The 26,024-nt window shown below is 38.4% G+C and overlaps 1 protein-coding gene across 1 annotated transcript in view; it reads left to right on the forward strand.

The window, feature by feature from the left end:
- The window catches only part of PITPNC1 (phosphatidylinositol transfer protein cytoplasmic 1), a 167,554-nt gene that overhangs the window by 120,946 nt on the left and 20,584 nt on the right, over positions 1-26,024 (forward strand). Inside the window, exons 5-6 of the mRNA XM_015812961.1 lie at positions 6,216-6,287; positions 24,007-24,102. Coding sequence (XP_015668447.1) covers positions 6,216-6,287; positions 24,007-24,102 — 168 coding nt within the window. The remainder of the gene's footprint in view (positions 1-6,215; positions 6,288-24,006; positions 24,103-26,024) is intronic.

The raw sequence follows: 26,024 nt of genomic DNA on the forward strand, positions 1-26,024 counted from the left end.
CAGGGGGAGAGCCTTCTCTGTCGGAGCACCCACCCTCTGGAACGAGCTGCCCCCAGAGATCCGGGTGATCCCGGATCTCCCCTCCTTCCGCCGCGCCCTTAAGACCTGGTTATTTCAGCAGGCAGGACTGGCCTAGGGGTATTTTAAAGGGGTTTTAAATTAAATTTTTAGTAGAAGCGGCCAAATTTGAATAGTTTTTTAATCTTTTTAAATTTTGTATTGTATTGTACCATTGTTTTAAACTGGCTGTAAGCCGCCCTGAGTCCTCCGGGAGAAGGGCGGGGTATAAATTTAATAAAATCAAAATCAAAATCAAAATTATATAAATATGACAAATAAATACATAAATTTTTACTCCTCCTATTATTTGATAGACTCAAAGTAATTTCCAGTAGTTCAGAATTAATACTTCTAAAGAGCAGAACAATGAGGAATGGCTTAAGAATCAGTTCAGCTGTTCTGTAAACATCCCATCAGATATTACCACACAAAACAGGTTCCTCAAATGAAAGAGTTGAGAAATGTTATCTGTCTTCATTTTCAATATTTCTATTTCAGAATATTGTAATCTCATTATCATTTCAAGTGCGGTTGGTATGGAAAGGTTACAATTATATCACCGCTGACTGATAAAAAAATGTCATGTGTTTTCTGTTTAGTGTCTTTAATTCTTTGGCACTTGTCTTAGCTTGCGCAAATTATACCATGTTCATGCTGTTGCTTCTTATTGCCATGGCAACGTTCATCAATCATCACCCTAAAAATAGCCTTAATTCTTTTTTCTTTTCTTTTTTAGTAGAAGGCATCTTAGTGAATTTAAAACTTGACTATCACTATGTGTTTTCCATGGCTGTTTTCTTCCTCTGTCTAGGGAATACTCACAACGTTTTCTTAGCAATTAATTAAGTTAGAGTTTAATCTGCTCCTTCTCCACTGTGGCATGCTGAAAGCTAATTTATATTGGTTGTATATTAAAATATGTGAAGATAAACAGTTCTGGGCACATAATAGGTGGGAAACAAGCATAGCCCTTTGTAATCACGGGCATAGGGTCAGCATGCATTTCCCCAGTGCTATGAGAAATCAGAGAGGGCTGAAATTTTGAGAACTTGTCTGCAATGTCTATGGCAAGGGTCTCCAACCCCCGGTCTGTGGACCAACACCGGTCGACGGCATGCCAGAAATCAGGGCACACAAGCAAGGATGCAAGTCACAGTCACAGGATGCAAAACCATGCCCCCCCCCCCCCGGTCCACAGAAAAAACTCTCCACAGAACTGGTCCCTGGTGTCCAAAAGGGTGGGGGCCACTGGTCTGTGGAGATTCTCTGTCATCCAGGTCATGGTTGTCCCAAAAGTGCTTTTTAAAAGGCAACTGGACTTTTTTTTTTTCCTTGAAAACATTTTGCTTCTCATTAGAACTGAAGAAGTTTCTTGGATGAGAAGTGAAAAGTTTTCAAGGGAAAAAAAAAAAGAAAGTCCAGTTGCCTTTTGAAAAGCACTTTTGGGATAACTTGTCTGCAATTTTATGCAGACATACACATTTTTTTTAATAAATATCATTTTCCCCAAAGGCAAAATGAAGTCAAATGGATATTTGTGTATCGTGGTAATTCAGTAACAAGGATAGTTCTCTGGATTGGCATTTGTTCTTGGAAAAATGATACCAAGCTATGATTTAGATTTAGTTTTAGATTCCATCAAGAAAAGAAGAGTTTTCAAACTAGGAGAAGAAAGAGTTGCTTTCTGTTTCACAGTGGCGAAACCACACATTTTGGACCTCACACATTCAGACAGATTGGAAAGACAGTCAAGATTATCGGAAGGATTTAAACTGAGTACTAAGAGGGGATGTGTTTGGTTTAAAATAGGTAGGGCATGATACCAGTTTTCAAATATGCTGAAAAATTTCTGCACAATTGCATGTGGAACAAATTGATTTTTTGGCAGAAAACCCAAATGGAGGACCCTCAGTAATGTTGGCTTAGGAGAAATTGTTAGCATTTAATAGTTGTTTTTTTCTCAAGTTTCTCAAAAATTTGACAAACCGGATCCTGAGAATGAGATTTTCTCTGTTGCCTGCTTCAGTTTGTGACAGAGTATCTCTTACAAATATTATTTTGATTCATTATTATTTATCTGTAGAGCAGCACCTGGCCACTTCTAGAAATGTTAAATAGGAAATTGGAGAATATGCTCTGTGTATTCCTTTATATGCCATGTGTGCTAACAAAAATGCTAGTTTAGTACTTGAAAAGTCTATGCCCAAAGGAATTGAAACAAGTAGGAATCAAATGTTTTAAATTTTAATATGCTTGCAACATCAACTTTTTGCATTTGTATCTGATTTTATTTCTTGTATGAATTAATACGTTGTCACTAAAGTACCATTCTGTATGTTGCAGTCATTTACTATCTTTGCTAAATACAATGGATCCATAGGATGAATCCCAAAATACTTGCATTATAATCTAGATTTAGATAGTTACTGTTAAATGTTGATAGTAAGTGTACATATTATGTCATTGATTATAGTTTAAAGTGCAGCAAAAATCTAAAAATAGCAAGAAATAGCCTTTCCTTAAAATGGGACACAAAATGGCATCCTATATGGACAAAACACAAAACCTCTTATTAAATCAGTTGATGCTAAAATTTCAAATATTTCCAAATATGCACTTAGTCCTAAAATATCAAGATATGCATTTGATCAACCAACCAACCAACCATTCAACACTCCACTTTAATTTCTGTATGTTTCCATTTTCAAAGGAGAAACCTCTAGTTTGGACTACTGCAATACATTGTACACGGGGTTGCCCTTAAAAGAGCATTTGGAAGCTTCAAATGGTACAGAATGTGGCTGCATGGGCAGTAAATTGTGTCAGATATGTGATACATATAACAACACTATTGCTTGAGCTGCTTTGATTACCGGTGTGTTTCCAAGTGCAATTGCAGTTTTTAGTTGTCTTCTTTAAAGCCCTATATGGTTTGGGACCAGTTTACTAAAGGATCATCTTTTCCTAACAGTTTCTACCCAACCAATTTGGTCTGGCAAGTCAGGTATACTGTGGGTCCTGTCAGCAAGAAAAATCGCCAGGCACAAATCAGGAGACAGGCCTTCTCTGCTGTAGCCTTTGCCCTTTAGAACATCCTTTCTTCAGAGATTTAAGTTGATGCAATCCTGTGGTTCTTGTGTAAGACCTTAAAAACTTGGCTATGTGCCCAGGACTGGGCCCCCAAATGTGTTAAGGGCCCTGTTTCTTGGCTATACTGACAATTATTATGATAATGTTCTCAGTTGATATACATATTTATTTTTATACTATTTTTAACTGCTGATTGTTTTAGAATTGTTCGCCACCCAGAGTCACTGGATTGAGATGGGAGGCTTTAGAAAATAATGAATTAATTTTTTGTCCTAATCATAATGAACCCAGTGTATGGGACAGTTACTTTACCATTTTTAGAATTATGGAAATTATTTTTCCATAAATTAAAGAAGAAGGTTATAGGAAGGCACCTTAAAGACATAGGGTGAATCCAGAGTCTGCCACTCAAGCACAATGGGATGATCTTCTTTCTCACAGACTAGGATTGGAGGAGTTGGGGAGTTGGAGTACGTACTACAGAAGCATGGGAATTTAAAAATAGAATAAATTCTAGATTCAAAGCGCAATTACTAAGGTACTTTTAGGATATATTAAGCTGCCAATATGAGCCAGATGGTTAATCACTTTAGTTAGTTTGAAATGAGTGGGAATGACTCTCCAGAGTATAGCATTACCTACAAACTGCTACTTTATTCTTATTTCTAAAAATTGACTCAGCTTGGATCCTTCTGGAGAGGATTTTTATCCTGGGCTGGACTCTTTTGTTATTCAGCTAACATTTAGACAAGAATCCAGCATCTACACACTCGGTTCTCTTTGAAATACTTGCATTTGGCTAATATACTTTATTCTGTCACTCTTTGGATACTTTGTCATAGCCAGGTTAACACACATTCCTCCATTGCTTAAATTGTCAGAAAAATATACCAGCATAAATTGGCTGCTAAACTTTATTCTATCTCAGTTACAGGGCTAGTCAGTGGTGCTGAATGTGAGACAGGTTAAAGGAAGCGGTGAGTTTCCCTGACTGTCTCTTCTTCCACCAAAAATTTCCATTTTTTCTTGCCAGCAGAAAAAATAACCAATATTCCTTAATGTGTGATGGTGGTGGCAGCATTGGGCAAGTGTAAATGATGCTTGGAATGCTATTAAGTTGCCTGCATAACCGATCATAACAGGCTTTTTTAAAACATGGGTCCAGCACTCTTTGGAGGGAGCACTAAACACCTGTACAAAAACAGTCCAGCTAACAGGTCAGAAGGATGAAGGGAGGCACCAGGGACACTCCCTCCCATTTCATCCAGCATCTCTCCTCTGCACCATAGCATATTATGGTGACATAAAGGTGAAGCGAGTGGCAGTGCCCGCCCCAGTAAAAACCATTGTCATGTGAAACCCTTTGCCAGCAAAAGCAGCAGAACGTTTACAGTACCTCATTGGGGGAGAAGAAGCAGAACCCAAATCTGTTTCCTGGCATCAGTCACACTCCTGTGCAGCACAAGAGTTGAGCAATCTTTAAACCCTTGTTCAAAAAACACATCTAGCACATCTGAACCCATGATTATAAAGAGACTTCAGGTAGTCCTCAATTTACGACTACAACCGAGCCCAAAATTTCTATTGCTAAGCAATGAATTGCTAAATGAATTTTGCCTCATTTTATGACCTTTTTGCCATGGCTGTTAAGCAGATTACTACAGTTGTGAATCACATGGTCATTAAGCAAATCTGTCTTCCCCCATGGACTTTGCTTGTCAAAAGCTGGCTGGGAGGGTTACCAATGGTGATCACGTGACCCCGGGACAATGCAACTATCATAATTACATGCCAGTTGCCAAATGCATGAATTTTGATCACATAACCTTGGGGATGCTTGCAGTGGTCATAAGTGTGAAAAATGATCATAAGTCACTTTTTTCAGTGCTGTTGTAACTTTGAATGGTTACTAAACAAATGGTTGTAAGTCGAGGACAAATTGTGTATAAGATCTGACAAATGCTAAGAAAAGTAGTATTTGGACACAGGAATAGATTCCAGTATGGAAGGTGATAACTGGTCATTTCTGCAGCTCAAGCCAACATGGCTATGGAGTCCAGAGCCCAGTAAGTAGAGGAGAGGTCTTTTCCATAGAAGACTAAACAGGTGCATAGGATATGTGTGAATTGCAGCCTCAAGCACATTGTCAGTTGTATCCTAGACTGTGGCCGTGACCAACATTCTGTCTGGTGGAGGAAAGACTCCTTTTGAGGTTTCTTCCTCTGTGGATGAAACAATGGCAATGTCATGAAGACATGTCATTTAAAGTCCTTTTGTGGGTCTTTTTTATGCAGAAGGACATGAAGATAGTAGATTAGCATCATACAGCAGGGGTGGGAAAGCCCCTTTATGGCTTATGGACTTCAATTCCCAGAATTTGTCAGCCAGTTGTGCTGAGAACTTCTGGGAACTGAAGTCCACAAATCTCAAAGTTGCTAAGTTTGAAGACCTCTATCTTACAGGGATGATGATGATGATGATGATGATGATGATGATGATGATGATGATGATTTCATTCTATTCATTCATTCTATCCTGATTTATTTGTCATAAATCTGGAAGTTGTTACATCAATGAAAAATATCTCCAAGCATACATTAGGAATTCTATGGCAGGAAAAATAATTTTGATAATTAGGCAACTGAAATATGGTAGGTGGCAAAAAGATTCAACTTCCTTCAATTCATATGCCAGTTACATCCACTCTTCTGTCTTTCTTCTCAAAGTTTATTTTTTTCCTATAAATTGGTTTGTTTTTATTACTTACCCTTGCAAGTGCAGCATAACTATCTTCACAGAAAACAAATGCTATGGTTCTGATGAAAGTGTAACTTGCCAGCAAAATTTAGGAAACTATCCATGGGCTGAAAAAGTTCATGGAGAATGTTGAACTTGTGCAGTATTCTTTTTTCCTGTCCTTATAGAGATTTTGCGCCTATAAATGTCAGGCTAATTCTCCCAAATATGAGGCAGGTAGGAATTATAGCCAGGATACTGTAATGGAAAAAGGACATCATGAAATTGTTAATGGGTATTAATTGTTGTATTATGTGTTTTCTTTGCAGTGCTCATTTTTGCCCAAGTTCTCCATTCACATAGAGACCAAATATGAGGACAACAAAGGAAGCAATGATAATGTAAGTATTCTTTCCTTTCAATAATTGAATGTAAAATACATTTGAAGGAGGGAGTCCCTGGAGGGAGTCAAGGTGTTAGGCTCAAAAAACCAGGTCCACATGTGAAGGTTCTAATTATTGGTTTATTGCTAAAGCCTATGCACAGAAATCTTCTCAGACTAACGGCTTGCACCTGGACAGAACTAGGAAAGGGTCAACTGCTCTCAAGGGTTGTTCTTTTGTGACTATCTAATGATTCTAAACTGATACCTCATTTAACTCCTTCCCTTGGCTCTGTCAGTTTCTTTCCCACACAAGGGGAGATCTAACAGCATATTTGTTCATGGCAGCACCATGTTAGGATACCACTCATATGTAATTTAAATAATCACTATCCAAGGTTTACGTTAAAGACCTTTTAAGCTTGAATGCTCCTATTTCATAGATAGCTAATACTTTTTATGAGGGTAACAATTTCTAGTGGTAATTATCTTCAGGTTTTTTTAATAGCAAAACTGTATGCATGAACTGCCAGTATGTTAGTCCAGAAATGTGATATGAGGTATGGTATGATATGACATGACATGACATGACATGACATGACATGTCATGTGGGTAACTAATATATTCCCCCATCCTTTGTAAATGTATCATAGGCTATTTTTATAGGTACTAGGTTGGGCTTCCTATTGTTACTATTGAATAATACAGTCCTGTCAGGAATTTTTCTCCTATTCCCATTCTTTTCAGATTGAAGGTGAGGAAGAGTGTGGCCAGATTATACAAATAATGGGATGCTGACCACCACCATTAATTTAGGAAATCTATTGAAGGAAATTCATCCCTACAGTTGTTTGTAATTAAGTTGCAAGTCTCTAAATTGTCAGCTTTTTGAGTTTCCACACGATCAACCAAGATTTTAATAATTTCAGAGAAAACAGGAGATCAATATATTGTGGCATTAGCTTTCGTTGACTACATCCCATTTTGTCAGACAGATTAAAATATCAATTACAAAAGAGGAAATAGATACAAAATACCTTGAGTTTAGAAAAGAAAAAGAAAAAGGTTCTTTGTTTTTCTTATGAAAAGAGGCCAATACAGTGTTTTAAATGTTTCAAGCTGGCAAATAGGATAATAACAAAAACATTCCACAGGCTTTTCCATGTAGGTTCTAGTAATCTAGTCTGAAGTCAGAAGATCAGAGCTAAAAGGACTCAAAACGCCATCAACCAAAGGAGGACAGAACCTAGTCAAAACTACCAAGTGGTAGGCAAAGAAGCACATTCCAGGGGTTTCAGGTGCTATAAAAGAACTGATTGTGAGCAAAATTCTGAAATAGAATTGTAGTTTTTAAGGTGTTTGGACCTCTGCATGGGTGTTTCCTTAAAGTTCAGCCAGGTTCTGCAACCAGTTCTTAATTTCACCCCCTCATATTTGAAAGGCAGCAATATGGCATTTGATGGCATGCAAGTAGGAATCCTCGTGGGAAGAAATAAAATATACTTAACATTACTTAAACGTTGCACTAAACTGGTGAGGACTACAGGCTTAAAGTACTAAGGTAGTGTTGGCTAAACGGTCATGATGCCTTGGGCAAACCCAAAAGATCTCCAGTTTTTTTTAGAAAGCAAGAGCAGAGTGGTGGCAGAGGTGACAGTTCAGGGCCTGGTGAGAAGGACATTTTTTGAATTAGCCTGAAATGACCAATTAGCACCCCTCTGATCTTACCCACTGCTGGTTACCTGACTTTGCTTCTGGGGTATAAAGGTGAAGCATAACATATTTTATTCATCTTGAGGCTGCATATAAATGTTAAGGGGGAAACACTCCTTTAACATCAATACAGCTAAAGGCAACTGTTGCAATAAACAAGCTGTGAGTGTCTGTTTCCTTTGTACTATGGAAGGTGCAAAAGAGGATAGGTCAGTGATGGCGAACCTTTTAGAGACCGAATGCCCAAACTGCAACCCAAAACCCACTTATGCATCGTTGGGTGCCGGGTGGGTGTGGCCCATTGGGTGGGCGTGGCTGCGGTGGTAACAGCAGACTGGGTGGGACTAAAAAGTTCAATCAATCAATTCCAACTTTGCAAGATCTTTGTTTTTCCCGCAAGAAGTTGAAATTGACTGATTGATTGAACCTTTTTTTTTTTGCACACAGCGGCAGAGGCCTAAAGCAAAAAGGTTTTATAAAACCCAGCTGAAGGCCTAGGACTGGGGCGACGGCATGCGTGCCCACAGAGGGGGCTCTGAGTGCCACCTCTGGCACCCGTGCCATAGGTTCGCCACCACTGGGATAGGTCTATGTTTATAGCTGAATCCTGCAATAACCTACTCTATAGGGTACAATAGACTGAGATATGGTAGCTTTAGAACCTGGCATTGGGATATGAATTACAGTACTATCTCCCATTCTCTGTACCACAGCAGTCCTTCAATTCTCATGTAAACAGGAGCAGTTTAATGAAATCACGAGTGTGTAAACTTCATAAAATGTTTCTCATACAAATCTCCAATAACTTTCTGTCAAGAAAGCATTCATTAATTGTGCTTCCTGTTATATATTAGAAAGCAAATAAGATAGCAAACATTAATCAATGAATTAATTAAAGCTCCAGATGATTAATCAAGAGTACCGCTGCTAATTTTAACATGGAGACATTTTTAAGGCTGTTTTGTGATACGCTATGGTAATAGAGAATGAAAAATAAATATTAACTTAGATTAACAGATCAGAGATTTGTCGTGGTCTAAAGCTTATTTATGCATGTGAGGGTAAATATAGGAATGCATTACGCGAAAAAGAACAAAACTTATGGCACATTTGAAATATACAGATTTATTTAGTTCCTTTCAAAATTTATTGTCACAGAAGCTTTTGAGGACTCTAAACATTAACATGCAAGGCATCAGAAGACTCTTAATTTTCTTGATTTATATGATGTAATATATATAGATATTGAATTACAGTATATGTACATGTTGCCAGAAAAACTCAAAAGTATGTCTTTCTACCCATCAAACTAAAGAATATTCTTAAAAGTATCTCTCTTAAAAATAGTTAAAGCTATTTCTGTCTTTAAAGGGAATGTATTTGTTTCAACCTGCAGTGGAACAGAATTTAGTTTCTTAGTTATCAAAATATTGATTCTTTAAAAATGAGATACTTTTACAGGTAATAAGAGTACTGTAACATATGGCAATGCAGTGTTTGGATTTATCATGGACATTTTATAAAATGTCAGCTTCAGTTAGAATATTTATCAAACAGACATAGAGAATTAATTTTTCAATATATAATCCTTGATATATATTGATATACATTATAGTTTATAAATAGGTATAAATATACCTGTAGATATATATTGATGTACGGTATATTGAAAATATACATCAATATATATGAAAATTTTAAAAAAGGTTACACATACACCTCCTTCAGGTAGACAAAGAACAGCAATAGCATTTGACAAAAGTCAGAGAATATTTAAACCAGCTTTATAATAGTAAATGTTTTTTGTTATGATCTATTAAACGATATCCTTTGCTTGCTTCCTGCCTCTGACTGCTTTATACATGCCATCATCTATTTATTTAGATGTTCAAGGAAATATTCCCTATTCTTCAGATAGAAATTGTCTCTAAAGATAACATTTTCTCACTGGCTCTGTTTATTCTACCAGATTTCAACCAGACCTGCTATCTCCATCTTCCTATAAAACCAAAGCACTCTAGCCCCCCCCCCCCCAAATTTGGCTTAGATCTTTGTAGTAATACCCGAGACACATTTTCCTGTAGCATCCTCAAGCATGTTGGTAGCATTTGACTTTCCTGTTTGTCTTCCTCCTCCTCCTCTTGGAAGGAAACATTTCCTTTAGATCAGCATCTTTCTCTATTTAACTCTAAAATGAAATTTGATTAATTTGCTCAAGTTAGCAATAGTGGAATGCTAGGTCTTTGCCTTGGAAATGCTGACACAGTGTTGATGACAGGAGTTTCTATATTAAGTTGAATATGATGCTCTAGGTCTGGGTTAATGCTGGTCCACAGAGATACAATTGCACACTGAAGCTGATTGGCCTCTAGCCATATAATTCCAAGTTCTTTTTTTGTGGGCAGAGGTTACAAGAAAGGGGAAAGTGTTATTACTTGCCTTCTGCTCACTAACCTACTCTCAATATATGAATGCACACAGTATATACGCTAATAGAAGACAATATCAAGGCATATCATTTCCCCTAGCCTTAGTTTTAGTCTGATAAAATGTGTAAACATGATTGCTTTTCTTGTCTCTGCTCCAGATTAAGGAATGAGTTGCTCAATTGCAAGGCTTTGTCAGAGGCTAGAAGTGCATGCCATTTAGCAGATTAAGAATAGTTCTAACATAAAACTGCAAGCAGACAATTGGTCATTCTTCAAGGTTTATAAATACCTGTTCTACATTCTTTTACTTGGTAATAACTGAGTTTGTTTGGACCTGCCTAATATAAGTACTTAGAATTGCTAAAAGCAAAAATGCACTTTCTTATAAAGTGTACTTTTTATAAAATTATATATAATGTTTCTGCTTCAAAGGGTTTAGATCTATAATATACAGAATACAAGTATTATGTTACTCTTTAGGGAGATACTTAATTGGTCAAAAATTGTTTTGTAATTTATGAAACCATTAGCATATGATTTAGTGGGAAAGCTATTTGTTGCTTGTAAACTCAATTTGTCACGGTTAGTTGTTCCTTGTTTATCAAATTGGGCGTGATGCTGTTCTTATTTTATTTCATTTTTAGTTATTTGGAATATAATATTTCTATGATAATTCAGTGCTGACCAATAATGACTTTAACAACCATTAGTATAGGAAGTTTGCATTGTTCAAGCTTATGCTTTTTTCCATATTCTCAAAGTCCCCTTTGAACCAGTGCTGAATCCTGGTGACTGCAAGGACACGTACTTTTCTATACTTTGGTCAATTATAAATTTTCTATTGCTTTCTTCCAATGTGATTTTTCATCTGTCCGTCCATCCATCCATCCATGTTAATTTATGTGGCTGCCCATCTCCTCGTGATGACTCTGAGCAGCTAACAATAGTTAAAATCTATTGTAATATACACCATAAAAATACATAAATACACATCAACATACCTTCTCATGGGCTCTGCCCCACCTTCTGATCCCCATGCCCAATGACACAGTCATATCTTCAGTGCTAATAAGGTCAGGATCAATCTAATCTCCATCCAGCTGATGTTGTAAAAAATGGATACCATGACTGAAAAGTGCTCTTCTTGGGTCCCATCATATGGCACTTTTTAAAAAATGGGACCCATCACACCTAATCTAATATTCATTCTTAATAAATCTGAAGAAGTTATTAATAAACTTATTATGATATACAGTAGTATAATAAACCATGATTTTTCATTTAGCAATATTGCAGCCAAGAAGAACCATTATTCCCTTCACTTCTAAAATGAAATACTTTAGGTTTTTTTTTGCTAATTCCTCGATTCATCTGTGAGTGAATGTATAAACAACTAGTAAAAGTAATAGGAATTTTCTTGATTGAAAGGAACTTCTACACAGGACTTAAAATTTATGAAATAACTAATTAGTTGGATCAGATTTTTGTGAGTTGACAAATATGATAAAAACAGAAATATTGGAAAATTGGATGGAGTTTTCACAGCATCTCTTGGAAGAAAAGATTCATGTAAAATATCTTTGTACAAGGCAAGACGATTTTCTAGGTTGCCATAATATACATGGCCATAATCAAATTTAATATGAATGAATATGAATATGAATATGAATAATAATTAATATGAAACAGGAGATAAAATGTTATCAGGGTACAAATAAAATAAAAATAATTGTGAAAAGTTATGTCTGCCAGTCTTGTAAATGAATGTTTAGAGTGATTCAGCCGTTTTATTACAGAACATTTTACAAATGGCTATTAAGTGACTTTGAGTTAATTAATGATCGCATTTAATCTAAGGCCACAATTTATTATATTTTAGTCACATTAAGATTATTTATTGACTGAAGCAAGATTTCAATTAATTTAAAATTAGTGTGCTAATAATAAAGCTATTTCCCGACATCTGTGTTGATCTATATGGCATCATCCAAATATTATTATAATAATAATAATAATAATAATAATAATAATAATAATAATAATAATAATAATAATAATAATAATAATAAGTTGGAAGAGACCTTGGAGGTCATCAAGTCCAACCCCCTGCTCAGGCAGGAACCCTACACCATTTCAGACAAATGGCTGTCCAGTCTCTTCTTAAAAACTTCCAGTGTTGGAGCATTCACCACTTCTGGAGGCAGGTTGTTCCACTGGTTAATTGTTCTAACTGTCAGGAAGTTTCTCCTTAGTTCTAAGTTGCTTCACTCCTTGATCAGTTTCCATCCGTTGCTTCTTGTCCTGCCTTCAGGCGCCTTGGAGAATAGCTTGACTCCCTCTTCTTTGTGGCAGCCCCTGAGATATTGGAAGACTGCTATCATGTCCCCCCTCGTTCTTCTCTTCATTAAACTAGACATACCCAATTCCAGCAACCGTTCCTTATATGTTTTAGCCTCCAGTCCCCTAATCATCTTTGTTGCTCTTCTCTGTACTCTTTCTAGAATCTCAGCATCTTTTTTACATCGTGGTGACCAAAACTGGATGCAGTATTCCAAGTGTGGCCTTACCAAGGCATTGTAAAGTGGTATTAATACTTCATGTGATCTTGATTCTATCCCTCTGTTAATGCAGCCCAGCACTGTGTTGGCTTTTTTGGCAGCTGAAGCACACTGCTGGCTCATATTTAAGTGATTGTCCACTAAGACTCCGAGATCCCTCTCACAGTTATATAAATGATACATGCTATTTTCCCATCTTCAATAAATATTCTAACCAGATAGACACATTTGTCTACTTGTTTTAGGGGTGTTTTTTCCATTGACTTGCCCTTGTTCACTCCTTTTATTCCTGTCAAAGACAATTACTAAGACCTTTTGATATATTAATGTTCAGATCCATGATCCTTATAGCATTACATGGTCTAACTATACATTTGCTCTAAATCCTTTGGGTTTTCAGCCAACAACATGGCGTTCTCTGAATACCAAAGCACTAACATCCATAAGCATTATTACACTCATGTCCATAAATGCATTAAACAACCAAAGAGACATTCCACATGAATGGAGGCAAAATACGTGTCCCAGGATAATGTTGCAAGATCCAATCTGGATCGGTCACTGGGACTAAAGATTTAGCTTTCGGACTTGTGCTAGAGCCCATCCTCAGGGAACTTGTCTCTGGAGGATGGGTTCCAGCAGGAGTCTGAACATTTAGAAGACTAAATCTCTGGTCCCAGTGATTCATCCAGATTGGATCCTGCAGACATTCCACATTTCTGACATACTCCCTGCTCAGTGTTGGACCATTTGCTAAGCACTGATTCTCACTGTTTTAATTCCATCCTATGCCATTCTTAGAGCATACAAGCAAGCAACTTTGAAGTCCATATTTATGCAAAGCTTTCCATGACATGGTCCAATTTACTTTATCGTATGTTTTCTCTGAATCAACAAACATACAATAAACTTTTTGACATTCAAACATTTTTCCCACTGACACTGAAGTGCAAATTCAAGTCTGCACAACCTCTTCCTGGCATAAAGCCACAATGTACTTTCCAGTGTTGGCTCATTGTCAGATCTCATACCCTTCTGAATCAGATTTCTGCCAAATACCTTCCTTTAACCTAATCCCTTAAATATTGTTGACATCTACTTTTCTAATTCAAGGTTTTAATGTTTTACTGTAAGGCAGATTGGTTAGGGTCTTCAGCTGATTTAATCTCATGAGGGAGAAAATAAGTCTTCATGGAACCCAAACTAGGTCCATTAATATGGTGAATTCGCCTTAGCACAGAATGTTGAGTGTCTTTTGTGATGAGGGTCACTTAATATTGGGAGGACTGATGCTGTGAAATACAGGTAGTCCTCGACTTACAACCACAATTGAGCCCAAAATTTCTGTTGCTGAGTAAGACAGTTGTTAAGTGAGTTTTACTCCATTTTATAACCTTTCTTGCCACAGGTGTTAAGCGAATCACTACAGTTGTTAAGTTAGTAACACAGTTGCTAAGTGAATCTGGCTTTCCCATTGACTTTGCTTGTCGGGAGGACACAAAAGGTGATCACATGACCCCGGGACACTGCAATGGTCATAAATATGAGCTAGTTGACAAGAATCTGAATTTTGATCATGTGACCACATGGATGCTGCAACGGTCATAAATGTGAAGGTCAGTCATAAGTCACTTTTTTCAGTGCTGTTAACTTCCAACAGTCAGTAAATGAATGATTATAAGTCACGGATTACCTTTAACATGTCCTGTATAAGAAAAATTTTCCATAATATTTGGAATTCCAGTTTATTGCAGCTCTCACTTATGATGTATAAAACAATGTCAGTACTTTTGATTTGTACTCTTATCATCCAAGAGATTTTCCCAGCAAAGTCATGGGTTTTTTTCCCCTAAGCTCACCACCTTAAGTGCTTCGTGCTGTACATTGAATTCTTTCAGGGAACGCAGGAGTATAACATTGTCAAGAGGGCCGCAGCAAGTTCCCAGCAGTCTGAATGAATTGCTATGAGCAATTAGTGCTGGTTGGCTGGCAAGCCAATCTTAGACCTTTGTGTTGAATATTAGTTTTCTTTTATCTAAATGAAACAGTTCAGTGAGCTGTCCCTGTTCAATTAGAAGAGCACAAACAGTTATCTGTAAATGATGTTTTTCAAATCAAGACATTGATGACAAGCTCTGAATAGAAGGGTGGAATTTCAAGAGCTTAAGCTTCAGCTCATACATTACTCATCCTTTAAATGGTGGATGAAAGTTTTTATGTACCTCTTATGCAGATCAGAGCTCTAAGCAGCTTGCCTTAATTTACAAAAAAAAAAAAAATCACAGGAAAATGTTCATGAAAATTGTATCTCACTTGACTGGATTTTTATGTTTTATTTATTTATATCCTGCCTTTATAATTTTTACAAATAATTCAAGGCAGAGAACATATCCAAAACATCTTTCCCTCTACTAGTTTCTCCACAACAACAACACTTTGAGGTGAGTTGGGCTGAGAGAGAGAGAGAGAGAGAGAGAGAGAGAGAGAGAGAGAGAGAGAGAGAGAGAGAGAGAGAGAGAGAGAATGACGGGCCCAAAGTCACGCAGCCAGTTTTCAGGCCTAAGGCAGGACTAGAATTCACGGTCTCCCAGTTTCTAGCCTGATGGTTTAACCAGATGATGTGATTAATAACCCATTGTGGCTTATTATTGTGTGGCACAAATAACAGTGCCATGGTTTGCTTAACCATGGTTTGGTCAGTAAATTACTATTTGGTTGGACTCACCCAACTTTCTAAGTTATAAGTCATGATTTTTAAACCAGAGTGGCCTGATTCATACAACGTATTAGACAGACTAAAACCATATAACAACATTATGGCTTAGTTGTGTGAATTCAATGAGTAAATTCACTCACCAACTTGATTCACATTGTGCTTTAACCACAAGCTATTTATTAAGCAACAATTGGAAGGGTTAATTTCATAAGTTTAACACTGAAGAAATTACAATATGCCTGGTAAACACAGCCATGTTATTTATAAGGAGAGGGGAATCAGCTATTGTGTGCTAGTGTATAAAGGACTCAAAGATATGAATTGAAATGCATACTGTTTTATTTTTCCTTGAAAGTAGAAAGCTTAATTAAATGGTTGCTTAAGCAGCAAATGAACACCTTTCTAGGGAAAACAAACTCAGATTAAATCCTACCAAAATGGATTTGCTTGGTAGAAATTATGGTGATCTTGTAACATCTGGTCCCGTAGTCACTCTGGGGGCTGTGATAAGCCCAGAAGAAGTTGGTTTGTGGTTTGGCTCTCCTGCTCCTGTGGTCCCTTTTTAAACATCAGATGAAAGCCATAGCCTGCAAAGACTTTGTCAAGCCTTAACATCTTCCCCCTACTATTTCCCCCAAAATAACATTTTGAGGTGAATTGGGCTGAGAGAGAGAGAGTGAGATAGGGAGGGAGGGAGGGAGGAGGAGGGGGAGAGAGAGAGAGAGAGAGAGGGAGGGAGGGAGGGAGGGAGGGAGGGAGAGGGAGAATATGACTGGCCCAAAGCTACTAGTTGTGACTCTAACTAAACCAAGATGCCCTGGTGATAATAACCATAGCCTAGATGGGTTGCTGTGATCTGTGAAGTGGTTTTCAGAGACAACCCCAAAACTATGCTTGGTACAAAATGTAGTAGCTAAACTCGTAATAGCTTCATCAAATGAGATGACACTCATTCTGAAGTTCATTCCGTTAGCTTCCGGTTCAAAATGCTGATCATCTCCTTTTCAGGGGATATCCTCTTTACAGTTTAGCATTGGGGATCATTATATATGGCTTTGCCAAAATCAAATCTGCCCAATCAGTCCAGACAGAGGGGGCTACTTGTAGGGCTTCCCACTCAGGAGTTTTATGGAATGTGAGTCATTGATGATAGGCCTTCTCAGTGGTGGCTCCCATTTCATGGAACACCTTCTGGGGCAAAGTAGAGTTTTCTGGGTTATTTGGATGGGGGTCCCCAATGATTAAAGTTTTCAGGCACAGGGCCCCCCTCCAAATTTAGGGCAGAGTGGAAGAAGCAGGAAGATGGGGTTACTCCACTGACCCCAGCTGTACAAAAATCTCCCTTATTTTTCACACTGTATGTAAAGGAAATCTCTGGGGCTGGGAATGAAATAGGAATATCTCAAAACCTCAGGAATAAGCAGATGGATATCTCAGCATTGAGGATGGTTAGCTCTTTTTTTTTCCTGGAGAAAAGAGATTCAAATAGCTCTCAGAAATCCCACCTTAATGAATTCTCTACTGAATGAATGCTAGAGACCTGGTATATTCGGTTTCCAAGATTCTGTATATTAGCCTTTTTTTTTCCTCTTAACCGTAAGTCTACCTAATGAGATTATGAAATCCAGTGAATAAATCTAACTAATGTGAACCTTATTTTCTGGACTGTATTCTGTGGTAGGGCTTAATAGCATGCCTTCCCCAACTATGGAGAGGAAATATTATAAATTGGCAGCAGTGCTACTGCCTGAAATTATGACTAATACAGGAGCAGCAGTGGAAGAATTGGCAAAACAGCAGGGGTGCTAGCTATCTCTCCCCCACGCATGCCTTCTGCAACCCTCCTCTGCTACCACTCCCTTTAGTATCCTGAACAACTAGGTGTAAGGTTTGGGGCAGGTGAGACAAGAATCAGCAATTCCTACTCCAGGAACTGGGAGAGATTCAATACCTATACCAGTGGTGGCGAACCTATGGCATGCGTGCCAGAGGTGGCACTCACCCTCTATGGGCATACGCGCCATTGCCCCAGCCCTGCCTCCCCCCACAGCCCCCTCCTCATCAGCAGCCCCCCCGGAGGATAGTCACCCCCGGGCGCAGAGCAGTGCAGCCAAGCACATGGCAGCTGGGCAGCAGGGACAACATTCCGCCCTCGCACCCTGTCGCGCGCAGATGCGGGGTGTGAGTGGAGGGCGTGACCACCATAGCACTGCAGGACCGCCTGAGCGATCTGCGGCAGGCCATGGAGGTGGTTGGTGGCACGGCAGGTGGGGTGGAGCGGGCGGGGCGGGGTGATGGGGCAGGGGGTGGGGTGGGTTTTGGGCACTCGATCTGAATTTGAATTTTTGAATTTTATTATATTTATACCCCGCCCTTCTCCCGGAGGACTCAGGGCGGCTTACAGCCAGTTTAAAAACAACTAATACAATACAAAATACAAAATTTAAGAAAATGATTAAAAATAAATATTTAAATAGGCCGCTTCTACTAAAATTTAGTTAAAACCAATTTAAAATACCCCTAGGCCAGTCCTGCCCGCTGAAACAACCAAGTCTCTAAAAGGTTCGCCATCACTGACCTATACAGTTTTACAGCAACAAAGAATCAAGTATCCTTTAATTCTTGAGGTCTGTGGATGAAGAAGGCATGATTCTGAACCATCAAGGATATAGGAGGGCAAGGAGAAAAGCAACCGAGAGTTGGAACTAGTAATATCCAACCAGACGCATATGGCTTTTCATTCCTGACTGCAATGGAAATGCTTCTCTAACCAAGCCGTGCCCAGGAATCTTAAGCAAGGAGATGGGCCAAGCCAGAATGTCTGTGATTTACTGCTAAGTCCAGGTTAGGAGAACCTGCCATCACATATGTTGAGGATGTGAGTTAAAGGGGAGCCTGAGAACTCCTGTGCCTGTTAACTGTTTTTATACCACCTAATACCTTAAGGCCCATGCAGAACACAGAAGCTGCCTTAGAAATGAAGGTGCTATTCCAGTAAGACATTTTGCTTTGCGATGTGCCAGCCTCTCTGCTTTTTGATGCAATCCCAGGGCATCCAGATTTAGAATAATGACAAATAACAGATAAGACATGTGGTATTGTGGTAGATTTTTTTGTTTCTGGCCAGCCACACATAGAGCACATATTGAAAACTGTGGAGAGAGAAGCCCTAGCAATTAATTTCACGTCATTGTTATGTGTAAAGTAGTAGCAACAAAGAGATAATTACAGCAGGACTGGCCAGAACACTGATCAGATGTTATTTTTAATACTCATCTACTAGTCTTTTGCAAGGGAGGAATCTGAACAGTGATTGTGCTCTCTGTGTGCGTTCTTTGTGTTTCAAAATTGGCAGAAGAGAAGGTGAGGATAGGTTGTTTCCTAATTACTTTGTGATTAGAAATGCTGACGGTCTGGAAATGCTCTTAAACAAAGGCCTTTTTAAAAGTCTTCAGGCCGTTAGAAACAACTGATATATTTACTCAAGCATGTATTAATCATGTTTCCTTTGTTAAGTTTAATTTTAATTAGTAAGTGTGGAATACGCTAGAGAGACGATGCAATGTAGTCATGAAGATGCTGGAGCAGGCGTGAGGAAACCTGGATTCTAGTCCTCCTTTTAGGCACAGAAACCAGTTGAGCGACCTTGAGCCAGTCAGTTGTCATTTGTTGGTGGTGTTCAATTGCTAAGTCTGTCCAATTCTTCACAACCATATGAACCATAGCATGCCACACACACACACACACACACACCGGTCTTCCAGAATTTGCCAAAATTCATGTTCATTGTGTCGATGACACTATCCTACCATCTCATCCTCTGCCATCCCCTTCTCCTTTTGCCTTCAGACTTTCCCAACATCAGGGTCTTTTCCAATGAGTCCTCGCTTCTCCTTAAGTAGCTAAAGTATTTGAGCTTCAGCTTCAGTATTTGTCCTTCCAAAGAATCAGTTGTCATAGCGGTAATCAATGTCATTCTCTGCAACTAACCTGCTAATACCATCCCTTCCTCCCCTTATTATGCATTGATTGATTAGTTGGAAAAGCTAGGTGAGCACAGTGCAAAAGTAAACAGGAACTGCAACCTTGCAGGCTAAATGGCAAGAACACAACAACGGATACTATACATTTCTAAACTTACCACAGTTTATGATTACAACACACTATAGATGATGGGAACCAGAGAACAAAGTTCTCTAAGCCACAGGAATAGCCTTTAAAAGTTTTGATCTTCTGCTTATTTGTTGTCCTTTGTGAAGACTAGAAGATCAAACATTTGGTAATACGCTATTTGGGGAATAGTTGGCAGTATATGCAAATATAAAAATTACTCTCTAGAAAACTGAAGCAAACCACGTATTAATCTGGGGGGGAAACCCTCTCAGTCTGGATTATTACATTTCATTTGGAGTCTATTGATAGTTAGCATTTAAGATTAAAATATTCATTAGCTCAGATAATCTTTTCTCTCATTAATTCAATTTTTAATATATTGTAAAAGGTTGATTCTAATCATAATGAACTGATTTAGGAACACAGAGAATGTAACCTGAAGACTTTATGGGTGTGACTTGAATTAAAATAACAGAATCAGCCTTTCCAGGATTCTGTTAACATATTTTTAATGGCAGCACTTTATTTTATGTTCTGCTGATATAACAGAGTTCTTGCCAAATCCTATAGTTTAATCAGCCAGCAAAGTTCAGGGATCACAGCTAAATTTCATTTGGAATTAATAAAAAAAGGACTGTAGTCGTTAACATATTCCTGTCTGTACAGTATTTGGTCTGTTGGTCCAAATTCTGTCTTGATTGTGCAATAAAAAATCGATTCAGACTACCTTTGACTGCTTCTGCTAAGTCAATTCCCCTGTGCTTCCTAAAAATCTGAGGAATGAGGAATGTTCCAGAACATAAGAGAATGGAGAAAAGAAAATGTGCAAAAATTGCTTTCTTCCTTTTCTTCTAGTGTGAGCCTCCATTGGATTTCATTACCATCAATATTGGGCAAATAGCTTTGTAAATACTATAATAAAGAAATGCCTGACATTTTTATAAAGGTTAATAATTTATAATTCACTTTTGGTTCTTGAAAATTCTTGATTTGGTTTAGTCATAGGTGTTTTATATTGCTATATTATATTACTTCCAAAAGGCAAGCCTCTCTAATTTCTCTTTCATATCATAATATTTCTGAGTCTGTTCTATAATTCTGACATTGTTAGGAACACAGAATGTTCTTGCCATTTGCTTTCTGCTCTTTGCCAGGCACAAAAAAAAAGTGGTTGGAAAGCCTTCTGCTTTTCCCCATGAACTTTAATTTTCCTTTAAAAAAAAAACTTTTAAATATCCCCAGCTCAACTGCACAATTAATGAAATTATCCCCTCTACAGACTCTTAAATATTTCAGGGAATATTTGGCTAGAAGCAATTATTATCTACATTGATTTAGTATATAAATAGCTCCATTTCTTATTTCCGATGTAGCTATTTATTTACTTAAATAAATTTCACAATATCAAAGCAAAAAGTACCCTCTAAAATCATTTAAAATACAATAAAGTATTAGATAAATGAATCAAATAAAAAAATGCACAGCCCATGTTGTCACAGCAGAGAGTGTTTCAAGCTAAGAGATAAAAACCTCCATCTGAATACAAGAGTAAATTATACATGAATAAAAACTTCAGACATCCCAGGAGTGAAATCTATTAGATTTAGGATCCACTTAAAATTGATCGGGAAGATGAAAGTAATATCTTACAGACAGCAGAGTTCTTTGCCATCCAGCCATTAGGCAGATGATCTGTAACTCACATCTCACATCAGACGTTCATATTCAACAGATGACCTTAGTGAGGCGACTGCCTCCCTACAAGACAAGGCTACCACATACTAGCACGCTTTACAAAATAGTGATGAGATTGGTCATCTGTACTTATCCAATGTGTGTACTGTGTATTACGGTGCTTTGAATTTTTGTAGATGGGTATGTTGAAAAGCCGGTGTAGATTTAACTTTATTTTGTTAACCAGAAGGAGGAAGGAGCAAAAAGGAAAGAAAAATAAATCATTTGTTTAATTTGGCTTCGTTGTTATTTCTGTGCTATCTCAGCTGACAATTCTGGGCGATTTTATCGTCTGATGAAGCCATAAAAGGTGCAATAAAATTACAAAATAGTAAATAGGCTCCATTCCAAAGTTTTTATAGAAGAAACTGCCTTAACAACTTTCCTAAATGTTCTAACCAGGCACCTATTCTAGGTTATAACTGAAAAGGCCTTCATCTTGTCTCCTGCTGGTATTCAGGGAGTGGTAAGGGATCTGCAGCAGAGCCCTGGTGGTGCAGTGGTTAGAATGCAGTACTGCAGGCTGATTCTGCTGCTGGCCGCCAGCAGTTTGGCAGTTCGAGTCTCACCCGCTCAAGGTTGACTCAGCCTTCCATCCTTCCAAGGTCGGTAAAATAAGGACCCAGATTGTTGGGGTCAATAGGCTGACTCTGTAAAATCACTTAGAGAGGGCTGCAAAGCACAATGAAGCAGTGTATAAGTCTAAGTGCTATTGCTATCCCATATCAGGCAGCACATATTTGGCACACCAATTCTCCCTGGAGCACATGGTCCTTGAAGGTACTGAGAACTTGAACCATAAACATCTGTAGAGATAATAACCAGTACCTTGAATAGAATCTCAAAATATTTGGGATTATTCAAGCTATTCTCCAAAGCGCCTGAAGGCAGGACAAGAAGCCACGGATGGAAACTAATCAAAGAGAGAACCAACCTAGAACTAAGGAGAAATTTCCTGACAGTTAGAACAATTAATCAGTGGAACAACCTGCCTCCAGAAGCTGTGAATGCTCCAACACTGGAGGTTTTTAAGAAGAGACTGGACAGCCATTTGTCTGAAATGGTATAGGCCGGGTTTCCTGCCTGAGCGGGGATTGGACTAGATGACCTCCAAGGTCCCTTCCAACATCATCATCATCGTCAACGTTATTGTTATTTTTATTATTGTTATTGTTATTATTATTATGTTTATGTTTATTTGCTCTCACCAATTGCAATAAGCTTCCGTTGAGAAAAATGTTTAGAGGCCTTTGTCCTATCTGTGTATGACATTTATTTAGACAGGAAGAGCGGGCAGAAAGGCAGTTCTGAGTGCCAGGAATATTTAATTTGCTTTCAATGGATAATGGGGTATCTTGATACCAGAGCCTGTAGCTCAGAGAGACTGGCTGATTAGGGCTAATGGTTAGCTTTCAGCTGGAATGAATGACACATCAAGAGGTTGGGAACGATGAGGCAGCTTTATAAGAAATAAATGAAGCAAATTCTGTAAATGTTCAGTGACCTCTGCTCCCCTAAAATCAAATCCAGTTGGAACATTCTTTTTAGCCCAGAAGTTGTGGATTGAACAATATGTATTTATTCGTGCAAAAGTAGGGTTAATGTTTTAGAAGCATATATCAAGGTCACAGCAATGGAGAATAATAATAGGTTTACTCTCAAAGGGGGTGTGATGGCTCAGCGGTTAGCTTGTCAGCTCGAAAGCTGACAGCCCAGGTTTGAGACTCAAGCGCCACATGAAAGAGTAAGTTCCTATTACTTGCCCCAGCTCCTGCCTGCCTAGCAGTTTGAAAGCATGCAGATGCAAGTAGATAAATAGATAGCACTTCAGTGGGAAGGTAATAGTGTTCTGGGTGCCTTCGGCATATAGTCATTCTGGCCACATGACCATGAAAAATGTTTTGGACAACACTGGCTCCCTTGGCCAAGAAACAGAGATGAGCACTGTGTCCTAGAGTTGGACACGACTGGATAGGGCAAGGGTAGGCAACCTTGGTTCTTTTATGACTCGTGGACTTCAACTCCCAGAATTCCTGAGCCAGCTGGCTCAGGAATTCTGGGAGTTGAAGTCCACGAGTCATAAAAGAGCCAAGGTTGCCTACCCCTGGGATAAGGAAACATTTATCTCTACTCTGAAAGGGCTAGGAAAGGGCTGCTTACCTCTGATTTTTTCCCCCTATCTTACCTCTTAAAGCACATTTTCATGCTGTCGTTTATAAGAATAACATGGAAAACGGGTTCGAGGCATGAAGTAAATTTGGATTTGTGCATTGAAGTTATTGCCAGCAACCTGCACAATTTGTCAACGGCTAACCTATAATTAGGAACCAAGGCCAAGAACATATCCTGCCACTTTTGAAATCAGTAGGTTTGTTCCTTGAAACAAGTTGTGCCAGTACACAATATCCACAGAGTTTAGCTTCAGAATATATGTCTACTAAAACGTTTAAGTGTTTTTATTTTAAATCTTGCAGATATTTGATAACGAAGCCAAAGATCTGGACCGAGAAGTCTGCTTCATTGATATTGCCTGTGATGAAATTCCTGAGCGCTATTACAAAGAATCAGAAGTAAGTAAGGGACATAATGCCTTTCATTGTGCAAGTAACTCATGAAACCGCCCAAAGGTGAATGTTCCCATCCTGGAGTAGTTTGGCTGATTTTTTTTAAAAAAAATCATGCTACCAGTTGGAACCAAGAAATATTCCGACATATCATATGCAAATGTCTGATAATTTGGATCATACATTTGTGCTGTATTTAAAGCACAGGAGAAAGACTCTGTTAGAGCAAACCAAAGGCCTGTTTAGCTTCCTGGGTTATCGAAGGCCAACTAGCTATGTTTGGAGAGCACAAAGGCAACACATACTGTAGTACTGTCTGCCTGGAGTAGGTACTAAGTTCCATGTTGTTCCTGCAATAGCAATATATGATTTTTCTGCCCACAATTCCCAGACTGCTTTCTTTTCATCTGTTTGCCTTCATTCCATCTACCTGCACTTTTTTAAATAGGTGCTCTGGGGTTTGACCTCTTGTTACCTGTATTAAACCTCTTTAAACCTTCACTCTCACTGGCTTTTAGGCACTACTCTACAGGGAGTCTTCAACTTACAATCAGTCACTTAGCGAACATTCAGTGTTACAATGGACCTCCCCCCCCAAAGTACTTAGGACTTGATTTCAAAGTTGCAAAGCCACATACACAAACATATGCACATACAGTCACACTATTGCATTTTGGATGGTTGGTAAGCAGCTCAATTTTACGGCCATTTGTACGTCCCACAGTCACATAACCACAAATTTTTTACTTTTTTGCTGATTTCTGGTATTTACTTCCAGTTTCCAGTAAAAAAAACCCACCCATTGGGTGTTTAATGATTGTGGTGTTTGCTTAATAACTGTTGTAAAAATATTGTAAAATCAGAGCCAGTCACCTAATGACTCTCTTAATGACTGCAATGACTAATGGCCATAATTCCGGGCTCAATTATAGTCCTAAGTCAAGGACTACCTGTGCTGTTTAGATTATGTAGTAATTTGGGAAAGATTTTTCATGGTTAGGCATCGAATTTCTCTTCTTTATAACTCAGATGCTGTTCATGTGTGCATGTGTATATTTTGAAAGCAACTCATTAGAGGTATCTAGAGTTATTTATCTATCTAATTTATACGGCCATCTGTCCCATCATAAGTGACTCTGGATGGCATACAATGAAGTTAAAACTATGAATTAATACACAAAACCACTTATTATTAATTACAAAAAACATTTAAAAACTATTTTTTTTAAAAAAGAGAACAAAACATAGAAATAGCAACAAAGGGAAGTTAATAACAATAAGAGCCACCTCACAAATTCTCCAGCCCCTGGCTGGGGCTTGCTGGCATAACCAGGTCTTAAGAATCCTTGGAAACTCAGGAGTGATGAGACCAACCTCACTTTGGGGAAGTGGGGGGAGAACCAACCCGGAACTAAGGAGAAATTTCCTAGACCAGGGGTAGGCAACCTTGGCTCTTTTATGACTCGTGGACTTCAACTCCCAGAATTCCTGAGCCAGCATGGCTCAGCTTGGAAACCTCTCCCTTTCCCCTCAGCATGGCTGGCTCAGGGATTCTGGGAGTTGAAGTCCACGAGTCATAAAAGAGCCAAGGTTGCCTACCCCTGTCCTAGACGGTGAATGGCTGGCCTCCAGAAGTCAGTGCAGATTGTGAATTCACTTTGCTGATATTCCATGTTTTTAACTTCAGCACTTAAAAATCCTTTCACAAACCCTAAATAGAGAGATATCATTTGGATGCAATGAATTTTCATAATTCACTTCAGTGTTTGCAAGTCCTATAGCCTTGTCCAGGGCTTTTTTGTCATAGAACGCCCAGAACGGAGTTCCGGCACCTTTTTTGGGATGGATCCTTGTAGGGTAGGCAAGGCGGGTTGTATGATGTGTGTGAATTGCGGCACCTTTTTTTTTTTTTTTTTTTTACAAAAAAA

The sequence above is a fragment of the Protobothrops mucrosquamatus genome, unplaced genomic scaffold (assembly GCF_001527695.2).
Source record: "Protobothrops mucrosquamatus isolate PMUCROS unplaced genomic scaffold, P.Mucros_1.0 scaffold124, whole genome shotgun sequence".
Lineage (NCBI taxonomy): Eukaryota > Metazoa > Chordata > Lepidosauria > Squamata > Viperidae > Protobothrops > Protobothrops mucrosquamatus.